Below are 27,947 nucleotides of genomic sequence, written 5' to 3'. Positions count from 1 at the left end.
CCTGTGCTGCTCTAGACATTGCACCCTTCTCACAACCCTAGTTCCTTTAAGGGGCAGGCTAAGGATGACAGCCAGCAGTGTGAGGCTGTCACAACTATATGCTGTGCCTTTTTTCTAAATAAGAAAAATGGGAAGAGCCATCAAATCTTTCATTTCATTACCCTAGGACTTCATTGCACTGAAATACTATTTTCCCATCAGAACATTTCAGATCTTTGTATAAGAGGGATAGATAAGAAAGAGACATACAAACTCCAACATGATCCAGTAAATTATAGTTTTAATGTCGACACAGGGAACTTGTGCAATGTCTCCCAGCAAGCAAGCAACCAGGCTACTGAAAACCAAGGTTATTGCTCCAGTTATTGTCCTATTTTGAGGTCTCCCATATTCAACAAACCAGACATTTGGTCAAAACAAACTGATGATTTAAAGAACTAAGCAAGACAAAGAAAATGCAGACAAAATTATTATCAATACAGAATATGGTATATGCATATTCTTCTAATACAAATTTTTTTCCTGGGTTACCAGTATAGGAAAATAGTTGCATCAGCAGCTCACAGAACTGAAATATAAATCTTGCTGTTAAGCTTATCTGGAAAGGAAAATAAGAGTGAAGCCTCCTGTGGCTAGGCAATGCATGTCACATGGCAGTTGTCGGTTTCATCCAGAAACAGGGTGCTGAAGACATCATTAAAAAAGGTAGGGTGGTATTTGCAGGCTCTATCACAGTCAGGGTTAAAGTTCACCTCCAGGATCTGAGGCTGCATAATTCTTTTCCCTGTGAAGGGGAACACAAACATTGCCTCTTAATACAAGCTCTACAGAATTACTAGAGTCTTTAAGCCAGAGATTACACAAAATGACTGGGAAAAGCTATCTTTTATGACCCAAGCTGGCAAGCTGGAAGGGTGGGTTTGGTTTGGTTTTTTTTGGAGGGATGGAGGTCTGCTCTACCATCATTATCCAGTGGAAAATACTCCAACAGATTCTGCAGTCACTGTGCCAATCCAATGCCTCACTTAGAATGAGCATTTGCAGCAATTTAACAGGATCTCCCTGATGCAGCTCTCTTGCTTGCTTGACAGTCTAAAACATCTTCCAGAAAACTGCTTCTCCTTCCATGTTTCAGTACAAAGCTTCCTTTCTTGAAGCTCTTAGATATCTACCTTTCCAGTTCTAGCAGTCCTGCTCCTTTACACTCCAGCCACTCCCACCTGCCACTTCAACTCACTCCTGAAGGAAATCAAGTTAAGTTTTCTCTTAAAACTTCATCAGTACAGTTCAGAACCAACTGCATTCTGTGTGAAGAGAAACAAAGGATTTGATTTCCTGTCTGGTGTTGTGACTGTAAGCGAGGGTACAAGTTTCTGATGCACAGGTAACCATACTCTGCTCTGCACAGAAGCAACCAACCTATTTGTCCACAGGCTGCCTACAGCATCACAGCCATGACTTTGGCACCCACACCCCCATCTTCAGAAGGCCAGGGACCCGTGCAGCTCACGTTCAGCTACAGATGTAATGTGAGTTTGGTCCTTTTACTACAATAGTTTTCCTCGAGCTAGTAATATTAGTGAGTTGCTTTGCATCTACCATTCAAGACAGCTCTGGGACAGGTAAAAGGCATTCAGTGCGGATAGAGCAGACCCAGGTTCAAAACCTTCCTCCACCTGAATGCCAAAGGCTCCATTTTACATCTCCTGTTTCTCAATCCTTTCCCCCCATGAAAGCGATTCATTATCTATCGTTAGATATATCATATCTAGCATATAATTCAGATTCAGCCACTCCAGCAGTAGGCTAGGGGCACCCACCCAACAGGCATCATCTAGTAACTCCTCTCGTAAACCTGGGCACAAGTAATGACTTTCTCTTGTGTCCCAGTGCCCAGAGTTTCACAAGCCAAGAGTACCCTCAATTTTGTTTAATACTCCCCTGGCAGTCCTTTTTGTGTTGGTGCCTCTGCTGCTTTTCTACCTAAAAGAGACACGAGTCTGGGTTGGGCACACTGACAGAACATTTTTGAACCTCCTGGAGAAATAACAAAGAATTTGCCTGATTTGGCAAATTTTGTTACCAGTCCTCCACAACTAGCTGGAAGAAAGGGTCCAAGTAGTCAGCTACACTGTGGCACTAACACGAAGGAGCTTCACACACATGTTCTTGCAGAGACTTGGCAAGAACTAAGTGACGGTCCTGAGGACATCAACAGCACTGACATGGTGAATGTGGTCCCTTCCCTGCTTTGAAGGCATTAGTCCAAGCTGGAAGCCACATTCAGTAAGATGTCTCTAAGGTTTTCATAGGGATAGGTATTTCAGACATTCTCTTACCATAAATGGGAAAGAAAACTTGCTGCTGGTAGAGTGACAAGATTGTTGTACAGTTGTTGGGGTTTTTGTGTGTGTGTTGGTTTGTTTGTGGCTTTGTTTGTTTTGTTTTTAAAAACAGGGAACAGCAGTAGCAGGGGCAGAGGGGAAGCAAAAACTCAGCCAAGCACAGTAAACAGCTCCCCCGTCATTCCTGTTCACTAGCAAGGCAGATGCTAATAACCCCACAGATCTGCAACTCCAGCTATGCTTTAATGTCAGCAGGAGGCACAGAGCACACAGCTCACACTGCTTGAGAAACAGTAAGGGTTTAGACAGAAGAAATAAATTTCTGAAACAGTCCACAAACATAAAGAATTCAAAGCGATGAGCTTCTCACCATCTCTGCTGGTGTCCCATTTCAGCATCAAGTCAACAGCATATATTGCTCTTGATGACGGATAATCACAGATGCCAAGAGGTGCAGGTTTAGCTGAAGCGACTTGGAACAATTCAGCAAATGCCTTACAAATATTTGCCTAACAACAGAAAAAGGTTTGTGAATGAGAAGTGAGGTTCCATAAACGCAAGAAATATGTTTTTAATCACTTCATTCATACAGCTTTTTAAAGAGTTTGTATAAATTACACCAGTCAACAGATGACAATCTGCACAGTATTAGCATCAAAAATGTGCATTTAGACCTAAAGACAATGCAGTGGAAGTGCCAAGCAACCAGCAGTATCCAGGGATTTTTCTGGGGATCAGAAACTATGTAATCAGTACTATGGAAATCCTGAAAATAGGGCATTTAATATTAGAATTAAGTCAGGTGCCCCTTCTCCCCACATGTTAAGTTGTATTCTAGCCCTGTTTTGTTCTGCAATGAAAAATCTTCCACCCTCTCAAAAGGGCGGCGGGGCCAGGGAGTTTTAAGAACATACTATATTGGTATCTTGAAAAACAGACAGATATCCAATGTGAAAGTGAAATAAACCAGGAAGAACATACAGGTGTGAATTTTAGCACTGAGTTTATACTGCAGTGAACCATTCCTTCTGCAAACAAAAAGATGGTGTAATATCTCCTATACTGTACACAGTACCACCCTGGGGAACCTACACTACATATTCTGACATCTGTTCTCACCGCTTGTATTCTCTTCTAGACTACTTTAAGCCTAATTCTGCAAAGCCTGTCATACTCTGAGTATCGTTGATTGAATATGAGGTTCTAGTAAAAACTGATGTCGATTTATGGAAATCAATCCACATATTTATTCACTTTTGAAAGCACAGGCACATAAATGCTCAGCTACCATTCGTTCTGCATCTTCTAGCTCACGATAAATACGGAAGAATGCAACAATTCAGTTTTGTGCATGTTTCTGAACCATTTCTTTATATTCAGCTTTTTCTTTCAAGCCTGAATTACAGGAAAAAACTACTCAATGAGAAGGTCCTCATCCACCTTCTTGCATGTTTTATGGAACTATAGTATTTGGAGCTGCTTCTTCACAGATAAAAGATGTCCTTGTATTAGGGAACCAGCTGTTTTCTTGTGAAGAGTCTTTTAATGCAGTGACCAGGGACAGGGCTCTGGCCTGCTCGCTAACAGAGCAGCTGGGCAGCAGCTGGAAATTCTGTACTGCAGTCTTAAAGGCAAGATTTAATTTAACAAACAGGGGTTCCAACTTACTAGCTCAGAGACACTATGTTGTGAGCGAGCTCCACTGCACTGCACAGCAAACTAACCTGGAAGTGTACAGGTAGATCTTTAGACCAACAGCTCTGCTTAAAATAGAGAAACCAAGTGGAATGTGATGCCATTCCACTGAGATTACTATGTACTGTAATTTCCTATTTACTCCTGTTTCCTACTTGTTCTGACACCTCCTTGTCTTGTGAAGCCATTTGGAACAAAGGAAGCAAAGGGCTGAATACCTCAGGGGCTCAACCTTTCAGAATCAGAGTTAATATTCTGCTGAATAGCAGTGAAAGCTTTGAAAACAACTTTTCCACAGTCATGTGAGCAACACCTGTAGTGATTAACACACTTTATATTCTGGACCTCCCTGCCTTTTTGCATGAAATACTAAACCTTCACAACCATGGGCTTAGATTACGAGCAACCTTCTGCAAAATGAGATGGAACTTGCAAGAAGAAAGATTCTGGTGCCAGGCTCCTGGGGGTAGTGAGGACTGGCTTCATTACCAAGTCAAATATAAAGAATTCTTATAGTGTTAACAATGAAATAAAATCTTAAAATGCTAACAACAGAATTTTTGAGGGGGAATTACACTAAGTTAAGAAATACTTCTGAAGTAAAAGTTAATATTTGATGTCCTTTGTGCAACTGATACACATGAGGCGTGTTTTATGAGAAAAAAACAACCAACCATACAACCCAACACTTTCGGAAAAGCTAGTCTGATGAGTAAAAAAGGATCCATGAACATTTACACAAGAAAGATGAATTTCTGACTTACTTGTACTGTTGTCCAAGGATATTCAGGATATTGCTTTTCAAACAGAGGAATAAATTCTTCACAGTGTACCTAAAACAGTTTACCAACATTAAAGACTGCTTTGGTTGGAAATGACTGAGCAATCAGATGACAAGAGACTGGAACATTGATTTTTCCATTCATGCAAACCCAGGTACAGAAATATAGAATTAGACAGTTCCTAAATACCTTCCTTGTTACAGTATTTCTTGTTATAAAAGATCACTTGACAACGATTAGCTGCCATTTCAATGATTCTTTTACTGGTCTCTACCAATGTGGGTTATATTCAGGATGTTGGTTTGTATTACTGCGCATAATCACAGAGGATTGGGGGGAGGAAGGGAAGAGTCTAGGGGAGGATTTGCTTAAGACTTTGGGTACTTCCACCACCCTGACTGCTTAAGTGGACGTGAAATAGGTTATTTGGCAACAGTCACAAAGGAAGCACTGGAATATTTTCTAACAGAAAAGCAAGAAGTGTTTTGGACTGTTTGCTTACCTGTTTTAATGTGACACCGGGAGCATAATTCATGACTGTGAAATGCTTCTCATAGTCATCCAAGTCATCAAGTGAAAATGCCCTGGGGAATAAAACAATTCCTTAGTTTCTGAGCTATTGGATTTACTTCTCAGCCCCTCCACACCAATGGGGGGAAGGTAATTACCGATTTGAAAAGCGCAGCCAGAACACATCATAGATGTACAGCTTGAGAGGTTTGATGGACCGCAGCAACACAACGTAACGGATGTCAAATTTAACCATCCCCACCTCTTCGCGGTGAAACAAGACTGGGTTCTCAATATATTTGCACACTACCTACAACAAAGGAGTAACACTCATAGTAAACATAATTCAACTGAAATGAAAGCCAAGTGTCACTGGATCTTGATTAAAGGTATCCTCGTATGCATGTCAGTTTCTCTTTAGGCATGTGCATGAGTACACAATGTTATTATGCAAATAGGTACCTTTTATCAAACTCGTTGACACTGGGGTGGGGAAGGAGAGACCACATGTACTCACTTTTAAAAATCAAAGTTAATTTTATTCAGAATTTTGGTAACCTTGTTTTGAACTAGAAAGGTGAAACAATTCTTTGTGCATTTCTGCATTCCAGAAAATACATGCAGTCCACACACCAACAGAAATAAAGCTGAAGTGACACTGTGAGGTAGGACTACATATTGCAGACTCCTTGTAAAAACCTCCATGATTCATCTATTGCTGGCAAGGACAGTACTTTGTGCCACTGAGCAGAGCCGTGGATCAGCGGTAACAATCAACCAGGGGACAGAAGCAATAATGTTCCACAATTTACGACCAACATTAACTATAGCTGATGTGTGTTCACCTGCCAGTCTGAGGATTAGTGTTAAAGCAGCACCACGCTGGAGTATTCATTACTGCCAGGGCAAGCTTTATTTTCTAAATAAGAAAACACCAGGTTCCTTGAGTTCATCACTGCAACCAATGGAGCTGACCAATTTGAATCTGAATCAATTCTGACTGAAACTGCATGCTTATGGCCAGCATATGAATTTTGAAGAAAATAAATTTCCTTCTTTGCTTTTCTAGACCTCTTTTATGAAGCAGTTTTTCAGCTCTCCCATTTAAATCACATTCAAAACCACACTCTAACCTTTGGGCTGCTCTCTCTATGCCTGATGATATTGTTAAGGCTGTTGGTGATGTGGGTATCCAGACTTCTGGCCAAGTTCCATGGTTTGCATATCCAGTGATTGTCTTCTCCTCTGAGAGAGAGAAAAAGAAGCCAGCACCTGTAAGTATCAACCTCATTCATCTGTCTGAACATCCACTTGAACTGACCTATGTACTCTCCTGAAAAAGTACTGTGGGTTACAGTGCAAGAACTAAGGACTTTTGACTGACAGCTGGGAGCATTAGGCCTTAGGCATAAAGAGGAGAAAAGGCAGCGGTAGCTTGCACTGATCTTTTCGGTTAGGGCCTAGCATGCTCTCACTGTTTGTTTCCTTCTGCATTTGACTCCTTCAAAAGGGGAATACAACCCAACGACAGGACAGCATCAACATGAACATGCTCAGGTCATGGTGTGGAAATCATTCTGCTAGGAGTCTGAGAACATTCTGGCAGAGTACTGTCCAATTTTCCAAGTTGATTCCCTAATAATGCCTTCAAATCGTTCACATTAAGTAACACCGTAACTCATCTCTTTGGGAAGAAATCACACAATATCTCAACAGTTCATATTGCAAGCAAACGGAAGCACACCACCATCTTCTCACTTCCTAGTACCTAGTCACCTCAAGAGGCAAAATTCTTTGAAATATCCTTGAGGAAAAACCAGGCGACATGCTGGTCTTTCAATGTGTTTTTCTGAGTAAGCGCAAGGTGACACCTGATGCCTTCCTTTCCTCAATCTATTAAAGCATCCGGGGAAACTTCCTGAGCTGCATGATAAACTGCATGAAGGGAGCTGAAGTTAGTGATGTTAATTTAAGAGGGTCTGTCTTGTTTGTTTATTTGAAAATTCCTATCCCCTTCTTCCCATTCTCTACATACCACTGCATTCACTGCCAATTCTTGATATTAAAAAGGAATTCGACCACCACACACAAAGGATACATGGAAAGAGTGCTCTCTCCTGGTCATGCCAGTCAATAACAGAATACATAGAGCAAAGAATGGCCAAATGACACTCCTGGCAGCTGGCACCATAAGAAAGTATCACCAAAGCAGCAACCTTTCAACTAGAATACTCCATGCTAGGCAAAAAAAGTTATTCCACTAGCAGGACCTATTGCTCTCTTTCTCTCTTACCACAAGAAAAATCTCAGTTTCCATCTACTCCAAGGCAGTTGCAGCAGCAGAAAGAACGTGGATTTAAAACCTTAAAGCTCCACAACTGCTTTCGGCTAACACTAAAACTCAATTTTACTTTCACGACCTTACAGAACTCAAGTGCTTTAAATATTTTCACTCTGCCAAGAACAACTGCTACTAGTTCCCTGGGGAAAAAACCCCAAACCTTCTAACGTATGTTGCAAACACATTTTGATCCTTTGTCTATCTGTTAAATACAAGAGGTAAGGATCCTGACCAGACAAAAAGCAATAGCCTTCAAAATCTGTATTCAATGCATGGTGCAGTTTCTCTGTTTCAAAATGCATTGCTTAACTACTTTACATTAAAGAAAACACCTACAAAGCTCACATATTCCAGATAAAATTCACCTGAACATAAATGCAGCCAGAGCAAACTCATGGTGGTGTAACAGCTGCCAAGCACCAAATGCAGGCTACCAGTGTTTTGAGAAAAGTGGGATCAAGAAACCACAAAACAAGGAAGCGGAGCCACCTTCTGTCACGTTGCTGGAAGTAGCTGATGAACTGAGGCAATTCTGTTTGGAGGTTAAAAGTACGAGGCAACCATCTTGGCCCATCTGGTCCTCCAGCTCGTCTAGAAATGGATGCCAGGCAGTCTTTGACAGTCAGGAGGTTCTCACACGGGAACTGATTCAACATTACCTCTGGTCTTTCCTCACTTAGCTTCCTACAAAACAGAGAAGTCGTTGGGTGAAGGAGGAAGGTTGGGAACACAGTTTTTACAGCAAAAAAAGAATTTGTATTTTCAGGGGAACAATTGCAACCTATAATCTTTGAAGTGTGAGAAGTTGTAGAGGATGTCTGCTTCTCCCTCGTTGTCTGTGAATACAAACCGGGGATGTGTCAGGTTGTGGAGGACTTGCTGAATGTCTGTGAAAACCCTAGAAGAAGAAAAAGGCATATGAAGAAAAACATCAGTTTGGTTTCTGAAACTGATCAACTTGTGCTTGAACAGAAGAAAAGTTTTAAGCTTGGCTTTCTATAAGAATTACGCTCCACCAATACAAGACTTTAAATTGAAGTCGGACAGAAATCTCAAAGATAGTTTAGCTCCTAAGACTTCACAAAACCAGCAATTCAGAAGACAATGATTCCCTGACAGAGAAGCACTAACATGAATTCTATACGAAAAGTCCCCAAGTGAGAGAGAATGCCTTGTAAAGGCCTTTGTTGCTGGAAGAGCTCTAAAAATCAACTTGCTGTTATTCAGAAGAAAGAAGTTAATAGAAATCTTGTCAGTTTAACTCAGTAGCTTCAAAAGACTATTTTCATTCGTTCAGAACTTCACACACAGGGAGACATTTCTAAACAATCAAAACATATGTAAGTATGTACATTACATATGTGCAGGAAGTACACAGAACTTTGAGGTTTAATAGAGATTCCCTCCCAGCCCCATTAAAAAACCCACACCACATCTGCATATGAACTACCAGAGACCTTGAACACGCTTAAAGTTCAAAAACAGGTTTTTACTGAAATCAGGGGATGTAACTCAGTAGGGAATCTTTGAGAGTCAAAACAGTACAGCTTTCTTCCCCTCCAGTTGCAGCTACAGCAAATACCTTTGAAACCTTTGGTTCATCAACTGATGGTTCTCACAATTCTTTGAACTAGGTTAACGATGAGGCTGAACTATAACCTAGGGTGTTAAAAAGTATTTAATCCATGCTTAAGGCCAGATGAAAACATAACCCCTGTGGCAAACTCCCTTACTCCAGTCAAAAAGAGGCAATGGTATGAAAAATACTTCTCTAACAAGGGCCTGAGGCCAAGGCATTTGGCCTTACACAGCACAGAAGGACACCTGCAGAGCCTGACAGCATCTGGTAACTCCAATAAATCTTATTCCACATCATTCCCTAGACATCACTTGACGATTCTATGACTCTGCTTTCTCAGCTGGAGAGCTGAGCATTGAGCACTCTTTACACAAATCAGGCACTCAGTGAGAGGTGGGTCACCTCCTCTTGCACATCCAAAAATCCATGTCTCCCCAGTGCTAATTCACTTAAATGCCCTATATAAGCCCTACGCCACACAAGTAGCGACCTGCATTCAGACACTTCAGACAGCAGGCTTAAAGAAAGATTCTGGTACTCTTTTTCTCCCAGTTACGTATTAAAACTAACACTTATCTTTAAAAAACATTCCCACTAAACACCGAGCTGCCTTTATAGATACACAGAAGATACTGGTATTTTCTATAAAATATACTTATCAATGACTATTAGAAAGACTTCCCTCCCCTCGCAGTAGCTTAGAGCTATACATGAGATTTCAGAGGTGCCATTCATTAACAATAAAGCACCTGCTTTCTTAATCTTGAAGTCCTGCTCCCAAATTAAGTGACCTCATGTGCCAGAGCACCCTGAATTATGTATCTTAAAACTTGCTTACAGAACACAAAAGTGCAGCACAAAAGAAAGAGGAGCTCAATCTATCTTTGCTAAGTGCAGGAAGACCACTGAAATAAACTGATGGGGGTCAAGATTAGAGGGAAAATAAGGCCATACCACTCATTCTAAGTTTTTCAGTTACTTCATCTGTTCTATTACCAATTCTCTTAGCATAAAAGTCTTGGGATAGCAAAGGCTCTTGAAGGCAGATGATTTAGTTTTGAGAATGAAGATTTCATAGAAACACTACCTAATCACTGATTTTGGTGATCAGATTCCCTTAGGTACTTCAGAGTATCCAGTATTAACACATATATTTGAAAAAACCAAGACCTCTGCACTGAAGAACACAGACTACAATGGCAGGATCTGACAGCTACTGGGCAATTCCTTTGTTATCTAAGGAGCATGCAGGATCTTCTGTGGCATTTCTCTTGGTTTTACTTAAATTGGTACACATTCCAATGTCTACACATCTGTACACAAAAATACAGGCAGGTATGAAATGCACCAAGTCCCACTCAGAGTTTGATACGTCAGAACCTCTACACTGCAATACCGTGGTATTAGCCAACCTATTTTGGACCTTTAATTCTTGTACCAATGACACACTTGCACGAATTAAGCCAGCTAACTTTACTTCCTGAATTATTACCCCCTCATCCTGTCATACTGAAATCTTGGGTAGGAATGCTATGAAGTCTGGGATTAAAGAAGGTATTATTCAGTGGAATCGTGCAAGTAAGATAAAACATTCTAGATTTAACTTCATTTACTCAAAGCATTTAAAGCTAAGAAGCAGTTATGAGAATCAACTCCCAAAGCACAGAGCTGACAAGACCAATCAAAACAGAGTTGTCATCTCAAAACAGCAATTTCGGGCATCTTTAAAAAAAAAAAAAAAAAAGAAAAAAAGAAGAGTGATGTAGCCAAAGAGAAACACGAAAGAGAAGATCAAAAGAGATGATCAAGCCCTGCAGAAACTGAAAGGACTTTCCATATGAATTTTGTCTTTGAAATGTTTAGTTCTTTTATCCATCTTCTTCTCAAGCCAGCAATCAGCACAGCTGGAAAGAACAATCTCCCTAAGGCAGGAGTTACTATTAATGCTACAAGACCTACTTGAACCTGTAATTTTGCTATATCAAACTACACGTACTTGCTCCCCTGCTTTTCAGGATTCAAGTGAAATATTTATTTAATCTTCCCATTCTCTGTCTTAGCTCTACTTTGAAACAAGATGACTAAGAATTTGTCCCAGGTTCTGAACTTTGCAACCTCATGCATTTAGTTTCCTAGAAATCCCCTAAAACAGTGGTAATACACAAGGCAGAGCATGCACATTAACAGGCTACCCACACCTACCCAGCTTCACACATTCCCATCTGCCTGTCCATGGTGGCAGCCTTAAAACCTTTAAAGCTTTGGAAGAGGCCTCTCTGCCTCTGGAAGACTGTAGCTTCCACTAGGTCATCTGGACTCTGAGATGCTACCCTGCTCCTGGAGGAACTTCAGCAGACGAAATTCAGAACACAACAAGAAGGACCTTCTGGCCTTCTGTGGAGGTCAAGCTGCTCTCCTTTTCTCCTCTCCAGACAGGAACTGAATAAAGAAGAGAGGAAAACCCCCAGGAGTACATGGACAGGGGTGTTGATAACATTCAGAGCAGCAAAGATTTGGTATGCGTTTCGTCCCCTCCTTCCCTCCCTGAAGTGAATGCCATCCATCTGAAACATGAGATGCAAAATAATAAGGTAGCAGTGAAAAATAAGTCTACATTTCCCAACATCCTCACTGTTTCTTTCCATCTCTGTTGGAATGCATCTACCTTTGACTCCCTTATCTGAAATAGAGGCAAGTACACTGGATGAAAAAATAGCTTTTGCTTATCCTCAGTCTGTAAACAGAGATTTCAACTACATAATGAAACTAGACTATCGCTGAGCAAGCCAACAAATTGCTCCCAACTCAGTGACTTTGATTTTCAGCAGTTCTTCTCAAGTAAATTCAATGTAGTGAGTAACAAGTTCCTTCAACAAAAGAGGCTAGGGTGTGAGATTACCTACCAAATACATTTTAGCCTAATGCCATCCCTAAGTAAATCATTGCAAGCAAGAATTTGGATCCCAGTGTCAGACTACAAACACCCTGGAATGCAACTCACAGCACATTCTATGCCACGGTATGTTTTTCTGTGGAAACCAGTAATAAGGCAGTCTAGCCATGCAGTGCCACTGCTTCTGCTCACTAAAATCTCTTATCTTTGCAACGTTCTAGATTTCTTGTGAAATAGTTTCACAGCATATACTCCATTTTTGCAGTTAGGCACATATCCAACTTAAAACATCTCAGGTTTTGACAAGATTCCCGTTTGGCAATCTCATCTGAAGAAAGTGAATAGTCCATCATATTCACACAGCACAGAGAAGCACATGTACCCCGCTGGATACACATGCTGTAATGCACAAGAGAGGTTTTTAGCCTCTCTTGTACACTTCAGTTACACTCCTTAGTGAAGTGTTACAACATTATGCAACTTCTCTTTCACCCACAAGGTGGCACTTATTTAAAAATTAAAATTCATTTTTACCAAGTCTGTAAGTGACAATCCACTTACTCTGATGAATCCAACAAGAACTAGTAAGTCAGAATCTGAAGCAAGTGGCGACATACAAACACACCTTCACGTTGCTTCTGCTGTTCAACGCTGGAAAAGGCTGTTCAGCCTCAGCACACGGCAATCATCATACTTAACCTTGGTAAAAAAGCATTTTGTTTGCAGATACGTACTTGAAAACTTTGTCTTTGTCATAAACTGGTGGGTTTATCGCTATGGGCAGTTTTTCCTTGTTTTCTGCTAAAATAGCCTAAAAAACCAAACAAAAGAAACACAATGAGCAGCCTCAGGTCAAACTTTGCAATATTCAGCGCATATGAACTGCTTCCACCAAACTGAATTTTAAAATGTGCATAATCAGGTTTATAAAAGAAGCGATTGAAAAAACATAATCTTTAAGGAGAAGCTACAGGTAAAATGTTCTGTATGACTCAATGTTTTTCCAAGTGCTTTATTAGCAAGAGCCTGTTGAAATTTTCTCAAATTGCAAACCTTTACAGGTCATTTGCTGCAGTTCCTTATCTCCATGTAAATATTTACTACATGTATACAGGTGCATTTGTAGTCATAGTAGCAATGAAGGTCCACCTGCATGTACCATTGGTCCGTTGTCTTCAGTGCAAGTGAATCCCACCAAAGCTGCATTTTGAGAGATATGTTGTGTAATATGCTGCTCTGGAAAAATAATCGATCCAAAGGCAGAGGCAGAAGGGAATCAGAGGTAAGAGGTTATTAGCAAAAAAGGAAGAAGAAATATGGCTTCAAGACCAGTGCTTATCAACACTGTCAAAAGCATGCTGAGAAATTCCTATTCTCCTAAATATTAACAAAATATCAAATCACAGATGATCATATGCAGTAAAAGACAAAGTTGGTGTATTTCCAACAAAATGGAAAATTGGCCATTTAGCCATGATTTTTTATTACAGATAACCAAAAAGATTATAGGAGGCTGGAACCTAATTCTGCTCCTGTAAAAATGAGCAAAAGGCTTTTCGAAGTCTTCAGCAGTAAACATGCTTGGGAAAAAAAATCTCACTCCACCTTTACACCACCTCTGACTGTTGAAAGGAAATGCACATTTGGATCATTGTTAATACCCTGCCAAAGAAAGCAGCTCACAGAAACTCCGGGATGGGAAAAGTGCATCTTGAGAAACCAAAGTAGCTGCTCTTCTGCAACAGCTCCCTGAGCCCTTGTAAGTTGTGGTAGTGAAATGTCTGTCCAGCCACAGACATACCTCTTTACCTTTAAGGCTGTTGTAGGGAATACAATCATACAGAACTGGGAAGCATAAACAAAACCACTGTCATAATCAAATGTCTGAGGCATCACCTTGTAAAATAGATTAGACAGTACAAATACAAAATAATGCCTGCAGTCACCTAAGACCAGGAAGGGAGCCCTACATTTAAAAGATGACTACAATTATCAGAACAGTAGCAGGGGATTCACTGCTATCTTTTCCACAGCTTGAACACAGGGAGCTGTTGCAGAACAGCAACTACTCTAGTCCCCCAAAAAATACTTCTTCCATCCCAGACACTTCATTAAAAGCTGCCTTCCCTGACACTGGTTTCTGCAATCATTGTCCAATCCTTACCCATAGTACCATTTAAATTACAAGCTTTGTGGTCTGTGCTGGAGACCAGAATTAGGTAACAAAACCAGGTAAAAGTTAAGACAATGTTGCTGTAACAACTCTGAGATTCTTTTAAATAGAATAGTGAAGCCTTCAGGATTATTCAGACTAAAATGAGAATAAGAAATATAACATCCTTAGCTATAGTAAAAATCAACAGCCCATTTAACAACAAATGATTATTTACCCACAGTGGTAAAGCAGTTGCAGAAATTGCACAGCAATAGCAGCAAACCGTTTTGAAACTGTATGACTTGCATAAACATTTAGAAACATTTTCACTTAATTTTATTTCCCTGCAGAACTGCTGGCTCATGTATTAATGCTGTAAACAGATCTCTGAAGTTGTCTGTATGTTTTTGCACACACAGCTCTGCTTATGTGAAAATAGGGGAATTAGAAATGTCAGCAACATGGTATCTCTTCTATGGCATCTCAATTTTGGCGTTTAAGGATGTGCTATGCCCTAAGCTATTCTTCATTGGTCTGTCACCAGTTAAGACTTTAATCTACAGCTAAACGTGCTAGAGTAAAAGAAAGCTCTGTTGGTTGGTTCCAGTATCAATATTTTGCTGTCATCTCTTCTGAATAGCTGAGTAGCAGAGACACAGTAAGACATTTCTTTGAGAAGATGTTTTTAAGGTAGGGGGATAAAAGAGGATCCTGTCTGCCTGTTTGCACACACGGTTCTTTAACTTGATCTGATCATCTCAGAACAGCATTAACACACATGCAAAGAATTGCCTTATCTGAGATCCAGGCACTTTTGCCAAGATAACACCTGTAAGACATCAACTATTGGGTACTTTGTTGTTTCTCATCTGTAAACACAAAGTACATCTATTTCTCTTCCAAAAATGCAAAACCCCAATCAACCAATCTGACTTAGGTTACAGACAGCCTATTTTGAATGTATACCTTTATTTGGCAGAGGCAAGTTAACCTCACTTCTGACTAGATGTTGTTAGTAACAAGCTGGATCCAGCATTTTCTGCATATCCTCTATTGTAAGAAACAGTTGGGTTACAGATTAATCTTTAGATGCTGCACTGTGAATGCCAGCACAGCATCCTCACAGGCTTCACATTTCTTCATTTTTCTTAAAGAAGAATCTCATGCAGGCTTGGTTCATGAAAAGGAGATTCCAAGCAACATTAATTTCACACCCTTAAAATATCACAAACCCTTAGCAGAAAGGAGAGCTCAAAACACAATAGATGAGAACTTTATAATAGTGCCATCAAATTAAAGATGTCTCTGCTCCAATATTTAATGGTTCTAAACCACAACATTAAATGAATAGCCAGGCTGAAAAATAGAAACCATTCCTAAAATAGTAGAACAAGTCTTTCTGTAACTCAAGACTGACCAGACGTGCTACAATAATAAATCCAATTGGTAAGCCTATTAGAAAACATACCAAATATCTAACTGGAAGATGAGTACCTCATATGAGGTACCTCATAGCATGCTTATAAAAATGTTATGCAATACTGCAGTAGCATATTTGAACTCATTTGTGTTGCTTCAGTTTTTAAACATTTAAATATTATATCTAAGACACTTCTTGTGTCACCACACTTTTTATTTAATAGCTATATTCTGAATCAATACTTAAGGCTAAAAAGAGGCAAAAATCAGAACTCTTGCAACGCCTTTTAGACACTGCCTCTTCTTAAGAAGATGAAATATGAGATTTACTTCTTAAAATTATACCTGGTAATACTCATCTGATGGCTCTGGTGTAAAACAGTTGACATCCAACACTTCAGTAGGCACCCATGGTAACAAAACACACCTCCTGATCAAGCGATCCGTTTCCCCATAAGCATAATCACGAGTCACTTCGTCTGCAGCAAAACAAGGAGAACCTTTAGAAACTGCCTTCCATTCTCCACTGAAAATCTTCCTCATAGCCTATCACATAAATAACAGCTGAACAGTTAATAATACCACAACTTTTTGTCAGTTAAATGTAAAATTAGAGTTAAATAATGGCATTAGTAAGGATATTATTTGGGATGCAAAATTAGCCTAAAACCATCTGACTTATGCCAGTTTAGTCAGACAGCTGAACACCTACCTCAAAGATTACAGGGGTAAATTGTTGGCCTGGCATTTCCTAACTTGCAGTACTTGACTTTCTGACTCAAAGCTACAAACACAGACTTCAGGAAATTTTTTTGAACTCTTGGATGACTGAATCAATAGTTTCACTGAGACAGTGATGCAGGATTTAAGCTCTCCGTCAAAAAAAATCAGCAAAATTTTTCAACTCAAAGGTCTCTATCTCACACAAATTATGGAAATATCAGGCAGGGAACTTTAAAATTTGATAGTGTAACAAATATGCAGTCATTATGGTCTTGAAATACTTGTTTTACTGGGAAGTGCTCAATAATTTGTAAGAATATGGCCTGTCTTCTATTGTGAGTGTTAAAAATACCCAAATAACAAACTCAACAGACACACACTTACCACCAGTTTCAAGGTCTCTCAAAGGCCAGAGAACAGTGTAAGCAATTTGTTGAGGCATATAAAACAGAGGTGCTGTTGCAAAACTAGGCTGATCTGAGTGCTGAATGCGTGATCCAAATTCATCCATAATGTACCAGACAGGAACCTTCTCCTCTGCAGTCTGTACGATTAAAGAGAGTGAGACATCCTGCCCATATCAATTGCTAGAAAAGCACTGCAAGACAGAAGGTGCTGGCAGCAACCCCTACAACATTTCTCTGCTTCCTGCTCTAACCAGGAGCGTGAGCAGGTTTTAGGTACAGAGTAACACTCCCATCCCTGCAATTCTGAGGCTAAGCCAGCCTAGCATCCAGCTGCTGCTGGGAACAGCCCGTTCCCATCTCAGCTGCACAGTCCCATCCTCTTTCTCATGGCAACACCTACTGCTGTTGCCACCAGACCTGCTTCCCCTGCACCAAACTAGCCAGTTCAGGGAGCTAAACCAGCAGAAGGCTGTTTGGTAGGATTAGTTTTCCTTCAGTTTCTATCAGAATAAGGGTGCTAAAAGGAGTTTGAAGTTTATAGCATAAGAGTTAAGGAGAGCAGAACTGTCTCCTGCTACAACAGCTGGTTGTGAGAGTGCTGAGGCTGCATCATCAAAGTACCCCTTCCTTCCACACTTGACATGATAAAATCCTGAATGAGTAAACTTTAAATTCTTTGGTAGCACTAGTGCGGCCTTTTAACAGAGGCAGAAATGTAGCACAGAGATTAGACTTCAGATATTTGAGCAGCTCAGTGCCAGAAACAGGAACAGAAGACAAGTTCAACTACGGGTTGAATTAATTGTCTTCCAGGAAACCATGTTTCAAGCGGTAACACAGATAATTTCACAAGCCATTCATGACAAGATGGGAAACAAAGACACAGGGTAGAAAGATTGAGAGATACTGTTCAGATCTCCATGTATTTAAAGAAAAAGCAGTCACATCAAATCCCTTTCTCAGGGATTTTTCAGGCCTAATACTACTGTGAGCTAAGCTGATACCTTAATTGGTGCAGATGTCCACTCCAGAAACTGACCTCAAGTCCCTGAGCTAACAGGTGCAGGCTGGTCACACTCACGCTGCTCAGGGTCAGCCCTGTCCATTCTGAATCAGGGCTTGGCCCAAAGAATTCATGGACTTACAACTGCATAGGAGCTACTTTGCAGACCCTAAAAAAGGGTTTTTAACTGAACCCCGAGGATTGTATTTTCTCTGAAATAGTACGTATGCACTTGAAGGTGTTCGAAGGCTCAAGACATGCTGGTACAGTGCTGAAGGCCTACGTAGGGCAGAGGGACCAAATGCAGTGTGATCTTATCCACACTACCTAAAAGTAGCAGCCCTTGGAGTAAGCTATGCCTAGGAACATTTGGGCTCCATCTTGAAGCTACCTGGTTCTCACCTGAGGGTGAGCTAACACCAGCTGCCAAATAAAACCCAGGAAATTATTTGACAGTGTAGATATATTCCTGGTATGTAAAGCACTGTATACAGGTGAGGAAAACTGCAAGCATAGCTGAGATGCACACTTTGATGTGAGACAGTTGATTAATGAGAGGTTCTTTCCTTCACAATGAGAAAGTATGAGTAGAAAACACCCACATAACATACAGCAGATCTCGCCTTTTCTACGCCCCTTCGTTTGGAGCATATTCTTCCTTTTCTTATAAACCCCCCTCAAAGTCCTCACCAGAAAGCCGGTAGCAAGCCACTGTGCATTTTAGCTCTCTATGGCATTTGCTTTCCTTCCAAGTAGGAGTTTATTCAAAAATGCCTGTAAAGGACTTCTTTTTTTAATTGAAAATTTCTCTTTGTTAATAGCCATACACTGGAATGTATTCACTCAGGATTGCTCAGAACCTTTTAGCATCCTAATGGGGCTTTCAAGACTTACCCCTTGAGAAAGCTGGTAGGTCTGATTGTATTTCCACATCTCCTGCAACACTTGCTCGATACTGCCCTCATCTGGGATCTCTCCATGGAAGTCAATGCCCATGAGATTGGTCATCCTGTGCAGTAAACCAGGTACGTGCAGCAGCTGCTGGCGGGCATGTTCAACACGGTATGTCCAGGCATGGTCTATAAGGAAAACGCTGAAAGAGAATTTTGGTAACATTACAACGGTTTATTTTTAAAGGTACAGAGACAAATGTTACATGGGTAAGAGCCACATTTCTTTGTAGACGGTTCGATGACTAAGTCTTTTCTTACTCCTGAAGTCACTCCCAGAGCACACGGTGACATTCAGGTTAGGAAGAACTTCTCAGCAGTAACTTACACTCTGTTTTTGTTGTAGAAAGCTTATTGTGCATTAGTTAGTATTCTTATGAAAACAAGGAGCAAACACAGAACAGGGCACTCTACTTCTAAGCCTAGTTTCTTTTAAAGGTTAGGAACACAAGTTTCTTCCCTTCTGATAATTATTAACTCAACTGCATCAACCTGATATTCTTGCTTAAAAAAGGAAAATACTACATTATTTTGCAAAAGTATTCAAGGACCTTGTTAGCCAAGAGCTCTGTGACAGCTGTACATCTAGGTGGAGAGCTCCGGTCATCAAAAGCCTGTATGTGCTGTTAAAAAATGATTAAGTTTTAAGGTACTTTTGATTGTTTCTCTTTGGGTTTTTTTGGGACTGTCATCCTGTTCCCATCCCCTCTGCCCCCCAGCTTCGTAGAAAAAAATGCACTGTAAATTCATTATTTTAAAAGAATTACTAATCTAACCCAAACCAAAGTCATACACAAGTTGCACAGCTTCTCTAGGCAAGTTTAACCTGTCTTTAGCCCGCATGATTTTTACGAAAACTAGAGTGTTACTCAAACAGAAGGGTTCTCCACATTTTGGTTATACCCTCTTACTGAACCAAGACAGAGAAAAATCTGAATTCTACTTGCTAAAAAACCCCAAACCAAACAAACAGAAAACCCCACAACAACCCTCCCCAAACAAAACCACCCCATCACACATATTTCAAGAAGTTAAACACATGTCGGCTGTCACGTACAGCGAGTTTCCTTGAACAATTATTGTATCTCAGATTCCACAGACAGAAGGAACCTCATTTAATTTTAAAATTAAAGACTCCAGAGAATGCTAAGGTCAAGCTCTTTGGAAATGTGAGCTAACAGGTGTGTTGGTCTCCTGTTCCTGCAGTCACGCACACATCTGAATGCTGCAAAGAAACCCAAGATTATCATAGGTAGGTGCTGTTCTGAACTTTACAATTTCAGCACGTTTTCAGATTTAGAAAGGCAATGACTTAGGTTAAAGCAGGCATGTAAAGGCAGATACCTGTGCTTGGTGTTGTTTTTAGTCATCAAGGCTAAATTCAGATTTTAAGTCTTGGGTAAACGTACAAAGTCTAAAAAAAGTACGAAAGTTCTGGCAAAAGAAATTTTATACAAGTGAGCAGAATTGCGTTTTGATCTCCAACAGAGATGATTTCACCTCACTGCTATTTATTAATGTATGACAAATTGCCTGTTCTATGTTTGAAATCAATAAGAACACAAAAAGCTGTGTTGTAACATTAAGTTGTTTCTAATGCAACTCTTTTCCTAGCTGCATACTAGTCTCATATCCATGACAGATAAGCTGGTTCTGAAGAAAGGCAACAGTAATTTGATATATGCAATTGTGTATGCATCATAGCATGCAATCACATGATGACACTCCTGAATTATATTTTAGCCAGCTGGAGGAAATTTAATAGTCAATGGACCACTACTTTGAAGCTGCTTAGTATCTCCTTAACCTGAGATTTGTAAATCTCAGATTTACATTGTAAAGATCCCAATTATATTATTTTTTTTATTCCAAGGGCACATAGTCTTGCAGATACAAAGTTTTGTTTTATTTCTGCAGAACTCATTTCAAGGTTCCCTTTTCCCTATTTTCTCCCTCAGTTTATTAAAATAAATTTCTAAGCATCTTCCTGCATGATCTAATGAAGAAACAACGTTAAGATACTTGCACTCCTAGTACCCTTTGCAAGACGTGCCTCAAAGCATGCACCTTTTCTCAATCAGGCAGGTATGTCTTTTGGTAAAAAAAACAGGATTTCTGACTAGGATCAAACAAGTTTTAAAGCAAACTATCTGTATAAGTTTAGGGTTTAAAACTATTCAAAGACTGAACACTAGTTCTGAAATCACTACTCACCTATTGGGATTGGAGGCTTGAAGCCCATTCTCATTTGTTACGATAACTTTGAAACAAGGTTCATTTCCAGGATTTGTTTTTTTTTTCAATTCTTCTTCCATTTCTTCGTCACCTTCCTCCTCCTCATCCACCTCTTCTACTTGCATTATCCCAAAATAGTCACCAGCGTCAAAGACCTGAGATGGAAAGTGCACAAAATATTAAGCAGCTGGTTGAGGCAATACTTTGATATCCATAATGCAACACTGAAAGGCACTTGCAGACAATTTTGGATTGCAATCCTATAAAAAATTGCATTTTTAACTTAACAGCTAAAATGTGAAAGAATAAATACTGATGTTCATTTAACAGAGCTGTTTGTTCGGGAAGTTTATTTAATATTGGCAGGAAGCTTTGTTGGTTTCTTTGGTACCAAGAGGTCTACTGATGATCGTCTGTTAGCTTAACTCCTCATAAAGCAGAATACCTTTGCTCAACTTTGCTAAAATCAACAACTTCAGACGTGCAAAACCCAGTATTACCCAGGCTCCACGACCATAATAAAGTATATTAAGGTCCCTGAAGAAAAAGAGCAATTACCAATTGAGTTCTGAACCAGTTAAGAAATCTCAGCATGTTTTCCCCCTCTCTTCTTTCCCTACAAAAGGGAGCCCATGCTCAGCGCTCACTCACCTCTGGATGAATTGGGAGATTCCTTATACTGCATTAGGGTCTATACACTTACCTCTTCTAATGTGCTGAAAGGAAGTTGTTTACATTTTTGCCTATGCTGGATGTAACATCATCTAGAACCTATATAAATTGTAGGCCACTACTCAAGTTTCCCTTCTGCCCAAAATCTCGCCAAATGGTGGGCTTGAATCTCTTTTGCGGAACTAAGACTCTGCTGACAACTTTTGTGATTTCAAAGTGAACACACACTTTTCAGAAGAAAAAAACCAACGTGTAAAGCCTCAGAAGACTTTTCAAATCCTTTCAAAGAAGAGTTATTTTGCTAAGTCACTCACACACTACATAACAAACCAGGAAGGAGCAGGTAAATCATTTGCCTCAATCTGACCTCACTAGAAAGTAGCAGGGACGGAGGAAGACCTAGAAGTGTGACCCTGGAATTACTGGTTTAACATGCCAAGGCCAGGTACACCCAGGTCTGACGCCACATTATTAGAAGTCATTACTTTTAGACATTGACAACTTACTAGCTGTAAAATCCCAGCAGCAGTGACAAGCTTTTATTTGTTTATGTGAGTGTTCTGTCAGGATAACTATTTCTGTTAGGCCCCAACAGAAGGGTGAGGAAATCAACCCCACCTTTGCAAAGCAACGCCGCCCAGACAAAGCAGGTAGCTGCCCCAAGACAGCTGTCAAGGGAGGAAGGCAGCAAGGAAACACCACCTAGTTCAGATCTTAAGCCACAATATGGTATCATAGGTCAGATCCAAGTGGAGAAGTGCTGGAAATTCCCTTGAGGAGCAGGGGATGGTATTTTCCTTTAGGCTGGGGGGGGAGAGGGAAAGAAGATGCCAACAATACGTTGGCTAATTCCACATACACATTCTTCTTAGGGTAAACAACCTCCCTGGAGGTTAAAAATACACCCATTTTAAAAAAATAATCAGGAATTACTTAGTAGCTTCCACTTCAGCAGGCATCAAAACAGCATTTCTAATTTATTCCTAGTTTTCCAGCTTTGCCAGAAGAGGATAACAATACTCTCAGTAGCACGCAAGATCACCACCTCTTGCTGTTATAAGAGCAGTCATCAACATTTCTTTAAGTCTGTGCTCGGCTGCCTGTAAAATTCGTAGTCACTCATGGAACTGCAGGCAGGTCCAGCAAAAGAGAGAGTCCTTCCTTGTGTGGCAGTCAGTGGTGCTCACAATTTATTTCATCAGGTTAGCTCCCAGCTGGATCAGCTCCCTGGTCTGGCTCACCGTACAAGTGTTAATCCCAGCCCACAGCAGGCAGCACAGAACCACAGAACAGGGCACACACGCTCCACTCCTCCCTGAAGTGACACTTGCTGTTCCTGCGGCTGGATCAAGAGCTGTCCCCATCAAGCTCATTAGCCAGCAGAAGAAACCTCAGCTAAGTGTCTGGCAGGCATCAGAAAGTAAAACTGCAAGTGTGATTCACTGGAGTCCACTTGACACCTGCTACAGCACGGCACTGTGCATGCTTTCTGCACTTGACGTTTTGTCTTGAGGAGTTTGTAAGAGCGGGGACATGAGGTGAGCCAGCTGCTGACTTGGAGATCAGACTTCACTTGCCACAGGCTCCACCCGTTTACCAAACACCCATGATTGATGTTATTATCGAGTTCTACAACTAAAGAAGCTGTTGGCTTTACATTTTATTAAATACCACCTAAAGACTTAAAAATGAAGGGACTCCAAATCGCCTAAGCCATGCTCCCTTCAACAGAGCATCAGCTGCATTGGATTGTAGCAGCTGCAGCTAGCAAAAAATCCCCACTTTTAATACCTTTTCAACAGAGTTACGCTTAATGAAAATTTCCTCCTAGAGAATTTATAGCCTTGAAACAGTGAATTAGGTGTATACCTCACCTGAAGCAATTTGCACTTCTTGGAGCAGCAGCAGCAGCTCAAGACCACCTTAGAAAGAGGCTTTTGGTGAGGTTTTTGTTGGTTTTTAAATTCACCATTGATAACACAAACAGTGAAGCAGTGAACTGATGGGTTTGGCAGAAGCACCTCCCGGGCAGTGTGGACACAGCCTGCTGAGCGGGGTGCGGGTGACACTGCTGTCCTCCTCTCTTCCTCCCTCCCTTTGAGAGTCTGTCACACTGTGAACCCACTGACGCAGCAGCTCCATTAAAGGAATCTTAAGCTACTTAAGCAAAAGAACACCGGATAGGATCATGCTACCAATTTGAAAAGTATAACCTTTTGCTTGAAGCAGAATAGGCAGAACTGACATGAAGTACTCCAAGAGAGTAAGTAATAATTGGTAGAAGACAGCAAAGGGGTAGCAACACATTTCAGTGGCACAACAGTTGGCAAGCAAAACATGGTTGGGCAAAATTACTCTCTCTTCATATTCAGGTGCTATTCCAACTTAACAAACCTAACAAACCAGAGATTGGGATAACAAAGAAGGCACATGTCATGACAATTACCATGCACAGGCACCTTCAGCAAATTCCTTTTAGACACATTGCAAGCTGCTTTGAAGGCCACAGGGCAGCAATAGGCTGCCCTCCCTTGCTCAGGACAATAAAGTCGAGTAGTATTAATCACGCTGCATTCCTTCTAATAATTAATTAAAAGCCTCCATTTCTAACTGGATGAAACTCTAAGCAGTCCTTTGCCAGCAACATCCCAGGGCCACAAAATTCTTGCTGCAATACAGAAAAGTCTGCCACGTAACTCAGCATATGGCTGAACAGTAAAAAAAAGATTATGAATGAAATTAGATGCAGGCACTGTATTTCCTAGGCTTATACCCAAATTACACATGGTTTCTCCAGTAACATAAAAAAACAACCTCTACATTGGAAATAGAATTCTAGGGTTTATAGTAAATATTACACATGCATATGTTTTGTTTTTCAAGTTTCTGCCAGGAACACAGGAAAGTTTGCCTCCCAACAAACACCCAATGCTAAACACAAGATCAGTAAATAAAAGCAGGTTTATTGATCTAGCAGATACACTGTGTTTTGAACGAGCAATCCAATTTAACTCATGGTTACATAATGCACTCACTCTGTATGCTGAAGCACGTGTGTATGTTGGAAAACAGTGGCCTGGGTTGGGTTCTAGACGCACTGATGTAAGAGTGATTTTTATCTGACACAAATTTTCCAAGTTCTACGCTAGAAAGTTTTAATCTTTGCGGCAGGTTAGGACAAATGAAAAATTCCTCCCACCTTCACACATGAAACAAGGAAACTTGTCCAATGCTCCATGTTGCACTGAGTTCCAACCCCCCCCAGTTATTTTTGTTACCTAGACTCCCAAAACATTTTCATCCTTTCTCCTCACTCCTTTGCTTTCTTTACTGCTGCTCCTCCAGCCACTCCACATGGCCCAGTTTTAAGGTACTGCGGTTCAGTCTCTACCTCCCCAAGAGCTCATCTCAGCCCACAGCATTCCTCATGGTAATTTTCCCTGGACATCCCAGTCTTCTCCATATCATTTTACCCTTCTTCTGGATAAACCCCCAGAAGGTGCAAAAGTAGAGACAAGCACCATCAGCAGTCTAATTTATCTTCCTAAGCACACTGAAGTCGTTAAATCTTTCTGTCCACACACACTGGAACACTTAGCACAGAAGAAGCCACTACTGCTAGCAAAATGAAACAGAAGGAGCAGCCTGCCACCTTAGGGCATATGCTTTCTGGATCCAGCCTTCTGCCATCCTAGCCTCTCTAGAGAGACTGGGACCATGGATCTCCTCTCACTCTATTGTCTTACCTTCTAAATTTCATACACCCCTGAAGTTGCCAGCTACCTCCAACTTCATATTACTGGCATATAGCAATGCAACAGCTTGCAACTTTGTGTTTCCTTGCAAGCTTTATATGCCTTCCACTTCATCCTGTTCCAGTACATCCCTTGCTGCTTAAGCAGACCATAAGATACTCCCTGCTCCAAGTCACTTGCATGTATGCTTGTTGGGAGGCATAATGCAACAGGAAGTTTATGACTGGGCATATGTTTGAGTTAATGTAGATGTATTTTCTCTGTAATACACATTCCTGTTATTAGCAGTACCAGACAACAGCACCAGACACATAACAGTTAGAAAGCAGCAGGAACGTATTCAGACCCTTCCTGACTATAAACACTCAGGTTATCTTATGATTTGCTATGCTTCCCGCCTGTCCCAACTTTAAAGTTGAGATGGGTAAAAGAAGCGCTCAAGTAATTACAAATTAGTTTACTTGTACATGGGTGTTAAATTATAGTCCCCTCTCCTTCCCCACCGTCCTGTACTTCCTGTTCAAACTTCTCATCCCATCTCTCTTGTTTCTCCACTGCTCATCATGCCCTCTGGCACCCCACCGCTAGCTCCTTTCTCTCCCCGCACCTTGAGGTTCCATCAGATCTTTCTCTCACCAGGGCTGAAAGTTCACCTCATTCTTTTTCCTTCTCCAGGTTGACTCTTCCAGACTCCCTGGAGCACTCTCAAGTCTCCAGACAACTAGTTTCAGGTTCTGTCTCTTTCCTGCCTCGGTTCCTTGTTCCTTTACTCCAAGAAGAGCTCTCCTCACCACTAAAGCCAGCTGTCATTGTGCAAAATGGAAAAAACTTCTAAATTCAACTTCCGTCTTTTCAAGCTCTTTGGCCAAAATTACTCTTTTTCCTCAACTTATTTTTCTCTTCCCTTTCCCATCACAAAGCCCCAGGGAGCAAGTGGATGGTTGATAAGAACATGGGCAAAAAGGGATTCTCCCTCCTGGGCCTGTGCCCACCCCACCTCTCCAGTTCAGGGCCAGATCCGGAGACTCTTGGTGCAAGCTTCAGCTGAAACGTGCCCAGCCCCTGCAAAGGGCTGGTCTGTGTGCTGCCTGGGCAGAGCTACAACACGGGAACTCAAGAAGGCTCACAAAGGGCAATGTCCCCAAATTATGTCACTCCATCTGTGAGTGGAGATTTTACAACTACTTAGAAATTGACCAAAATCTGGCCTAATAAAAAGTCAAAATAAAATAAAAATAAAATAAAAAGTCAAAATAAGTAAAAATACCACTGCTCTGAGATGCTCTCCAAAGCAGTCCTCAAGTTGTTGTTGTTTTAACCATTACCAGAACAATCTTCTACCACCACTCCCATTCTCTGATAGAGCTGAACAGCTTTTACTTGGCTCAGGAATAAATGAACGAACTGGCTGAAAATGCTCCCAGAAAACAAGCCTGAGACAGGTAACTCGTGCATACGCAACACGAGCTGACTCAGCTGGCTCTGCACAGTTATAAATGACCGAGAACAGGGTAGACCAGTGTAAAAATGAACTGAGAAAAAGTAAAAAACAAAGATCAGGTAAAAGCCAACCCAAACCACAGTGCATTAACACATGACAATGTCCTGACTTTAATACTACTACTGTTGCTTTTCCAAACTCCTTTTTGGCAAAAAGGGCTGAAGACTGTAGGACACAGGCATCACCTCTCTCCAATATCAGATCTCCAGTTCCCTGCATCCCCAAACGCTTTCAAGCTTTACGCTGACAACAATAAGACGAAACCAAATACTCACAATACACCCCATCTCTTTTACACTCCCAAGCTGCACCTACGGTAACATAGCCCTCACGAAGCTTTTCCCACACTCCCCTGCTGAGCAACAACCTTTTAACTCTCTTCCTCACCCAGCCGAGAGAGGAGGACCCAGCTGAGGGCTCCGCCATCACCTCCTCACTGAGGAAGCCCCTTCGGCAGGGAAGACCCCCGGCCCCGCGCGGTCTTTCCCGCCGAAGGGGCTTCCCTCAGCGCCATTCCCACCACAAGGACCCACGGTCACCCACCTCGCCCCGCAGCTTGCGACACAGGCTCTCCCAGTAGAGCGCCGGGACCCCCGAGGCGCGAAGCGCGGCCCCATGCAGGGCCACGAAGGCCGACAGATTCCCCTCACCATCTCCCGACATGGCCAAACACCGCCACTACCTACTCCCGCTGCCCGCCCCGGCGCAGACCGGAACATGCCGAGCAAGAGCCGCCCCTCAGAGGGAGGGGAGAGGCGGTGCCAGCGGCGGGGCTTCGCGGCGCTGAGGAGAGGGAGGGGAAGCGTTGGGCCGTGATTGCGCGCCTTGGGGACGCTACTGTCGGTTGCCGTTACTCCCGAGGAGACGGGATCTGGCGGGGCTGTAGCCTACTGAGGAGGTGCGAGTTCTGCTTGTGCGTTGTGCTTCTCCTGCCCTTAAGCTAAAGCATTCGTGGCGCGGTGCTGGCCACAACATACTTGTT

At 41.5% G+C, this 27,947-nt stretch overlaps 1 protein-coding gene across 2 annotated transcripts; it reads right to left on the bottom strand.

Annotated features, from left to right (window-relative positions):
• Positions 1 to 263: 263 nt before the first annotated feature.
• On the bottom strand, positions 264 to 27,716 carry TTLL12 (tubulin tyrosine ligase like 12). 2 transcript variants are annotated; one of them, XM_030480119.1, is made up of 14 exons: positions 27,509 to 27,716; positions 21,017 to 21,192; positions 18,747 to 18,945; positions 16,827 to 16,986; positions 16,065 to 16,198; positions 12,880 to 12,956; positions 8,455 to 8,571; positions 8,163 to 8,357; positions 6,466 to 6,577; positions 5,491 to 5,642; positions 5,325 to 5,406; positions 4,805 to 4,873; positions 2,716 to 2,854; positions 264 to 784 (listed from the first exon to the last, which is right to left on the bottom strand). In XM_030480119.1, exons 1-14 carry the CDS (start codon positions 27,626 to 27,628, stop codon positions 633 to 635), a joined length of 1,884 nt encoding a protein of 627 aa, XP_030335979.1. In that variant the 5' UTR covers positions 27,629 to 27,716; the 3' UTR covers positions 264 to 632. The 2 variants fall into 2 exon arrangements, with proteins under 2 accessions (XP_030335979.1, XP_030335981.1); XM_030480121.1 differs by lacking the exons at positions 21,017 to 21,192; positions 27,509 to 27,716 and adding an exon at positions 19,133 to 19,301.
• Positions 27,717 to 27,947: the final 231 nt, after the last annotated feature.

Source organism: Strigops habroptila, chromosome 3, assembly GCF_004027225.2.
Source record: "Strigops habroptila isolate Jane chromosome 3, bStrHab1.2.pri, whole genome shotgun sequence".
Taxonomy (NCBI): Eukaryota; Metazoa; Chordata; class Aves; order Psittaciformes; family Psittacidae; genus Strigops; species Strigops habroptila.
Note: the sequence above shows the minus strand (reverse complement) of the source record. Positions and strands in the feature narration are given on the sequence as shown.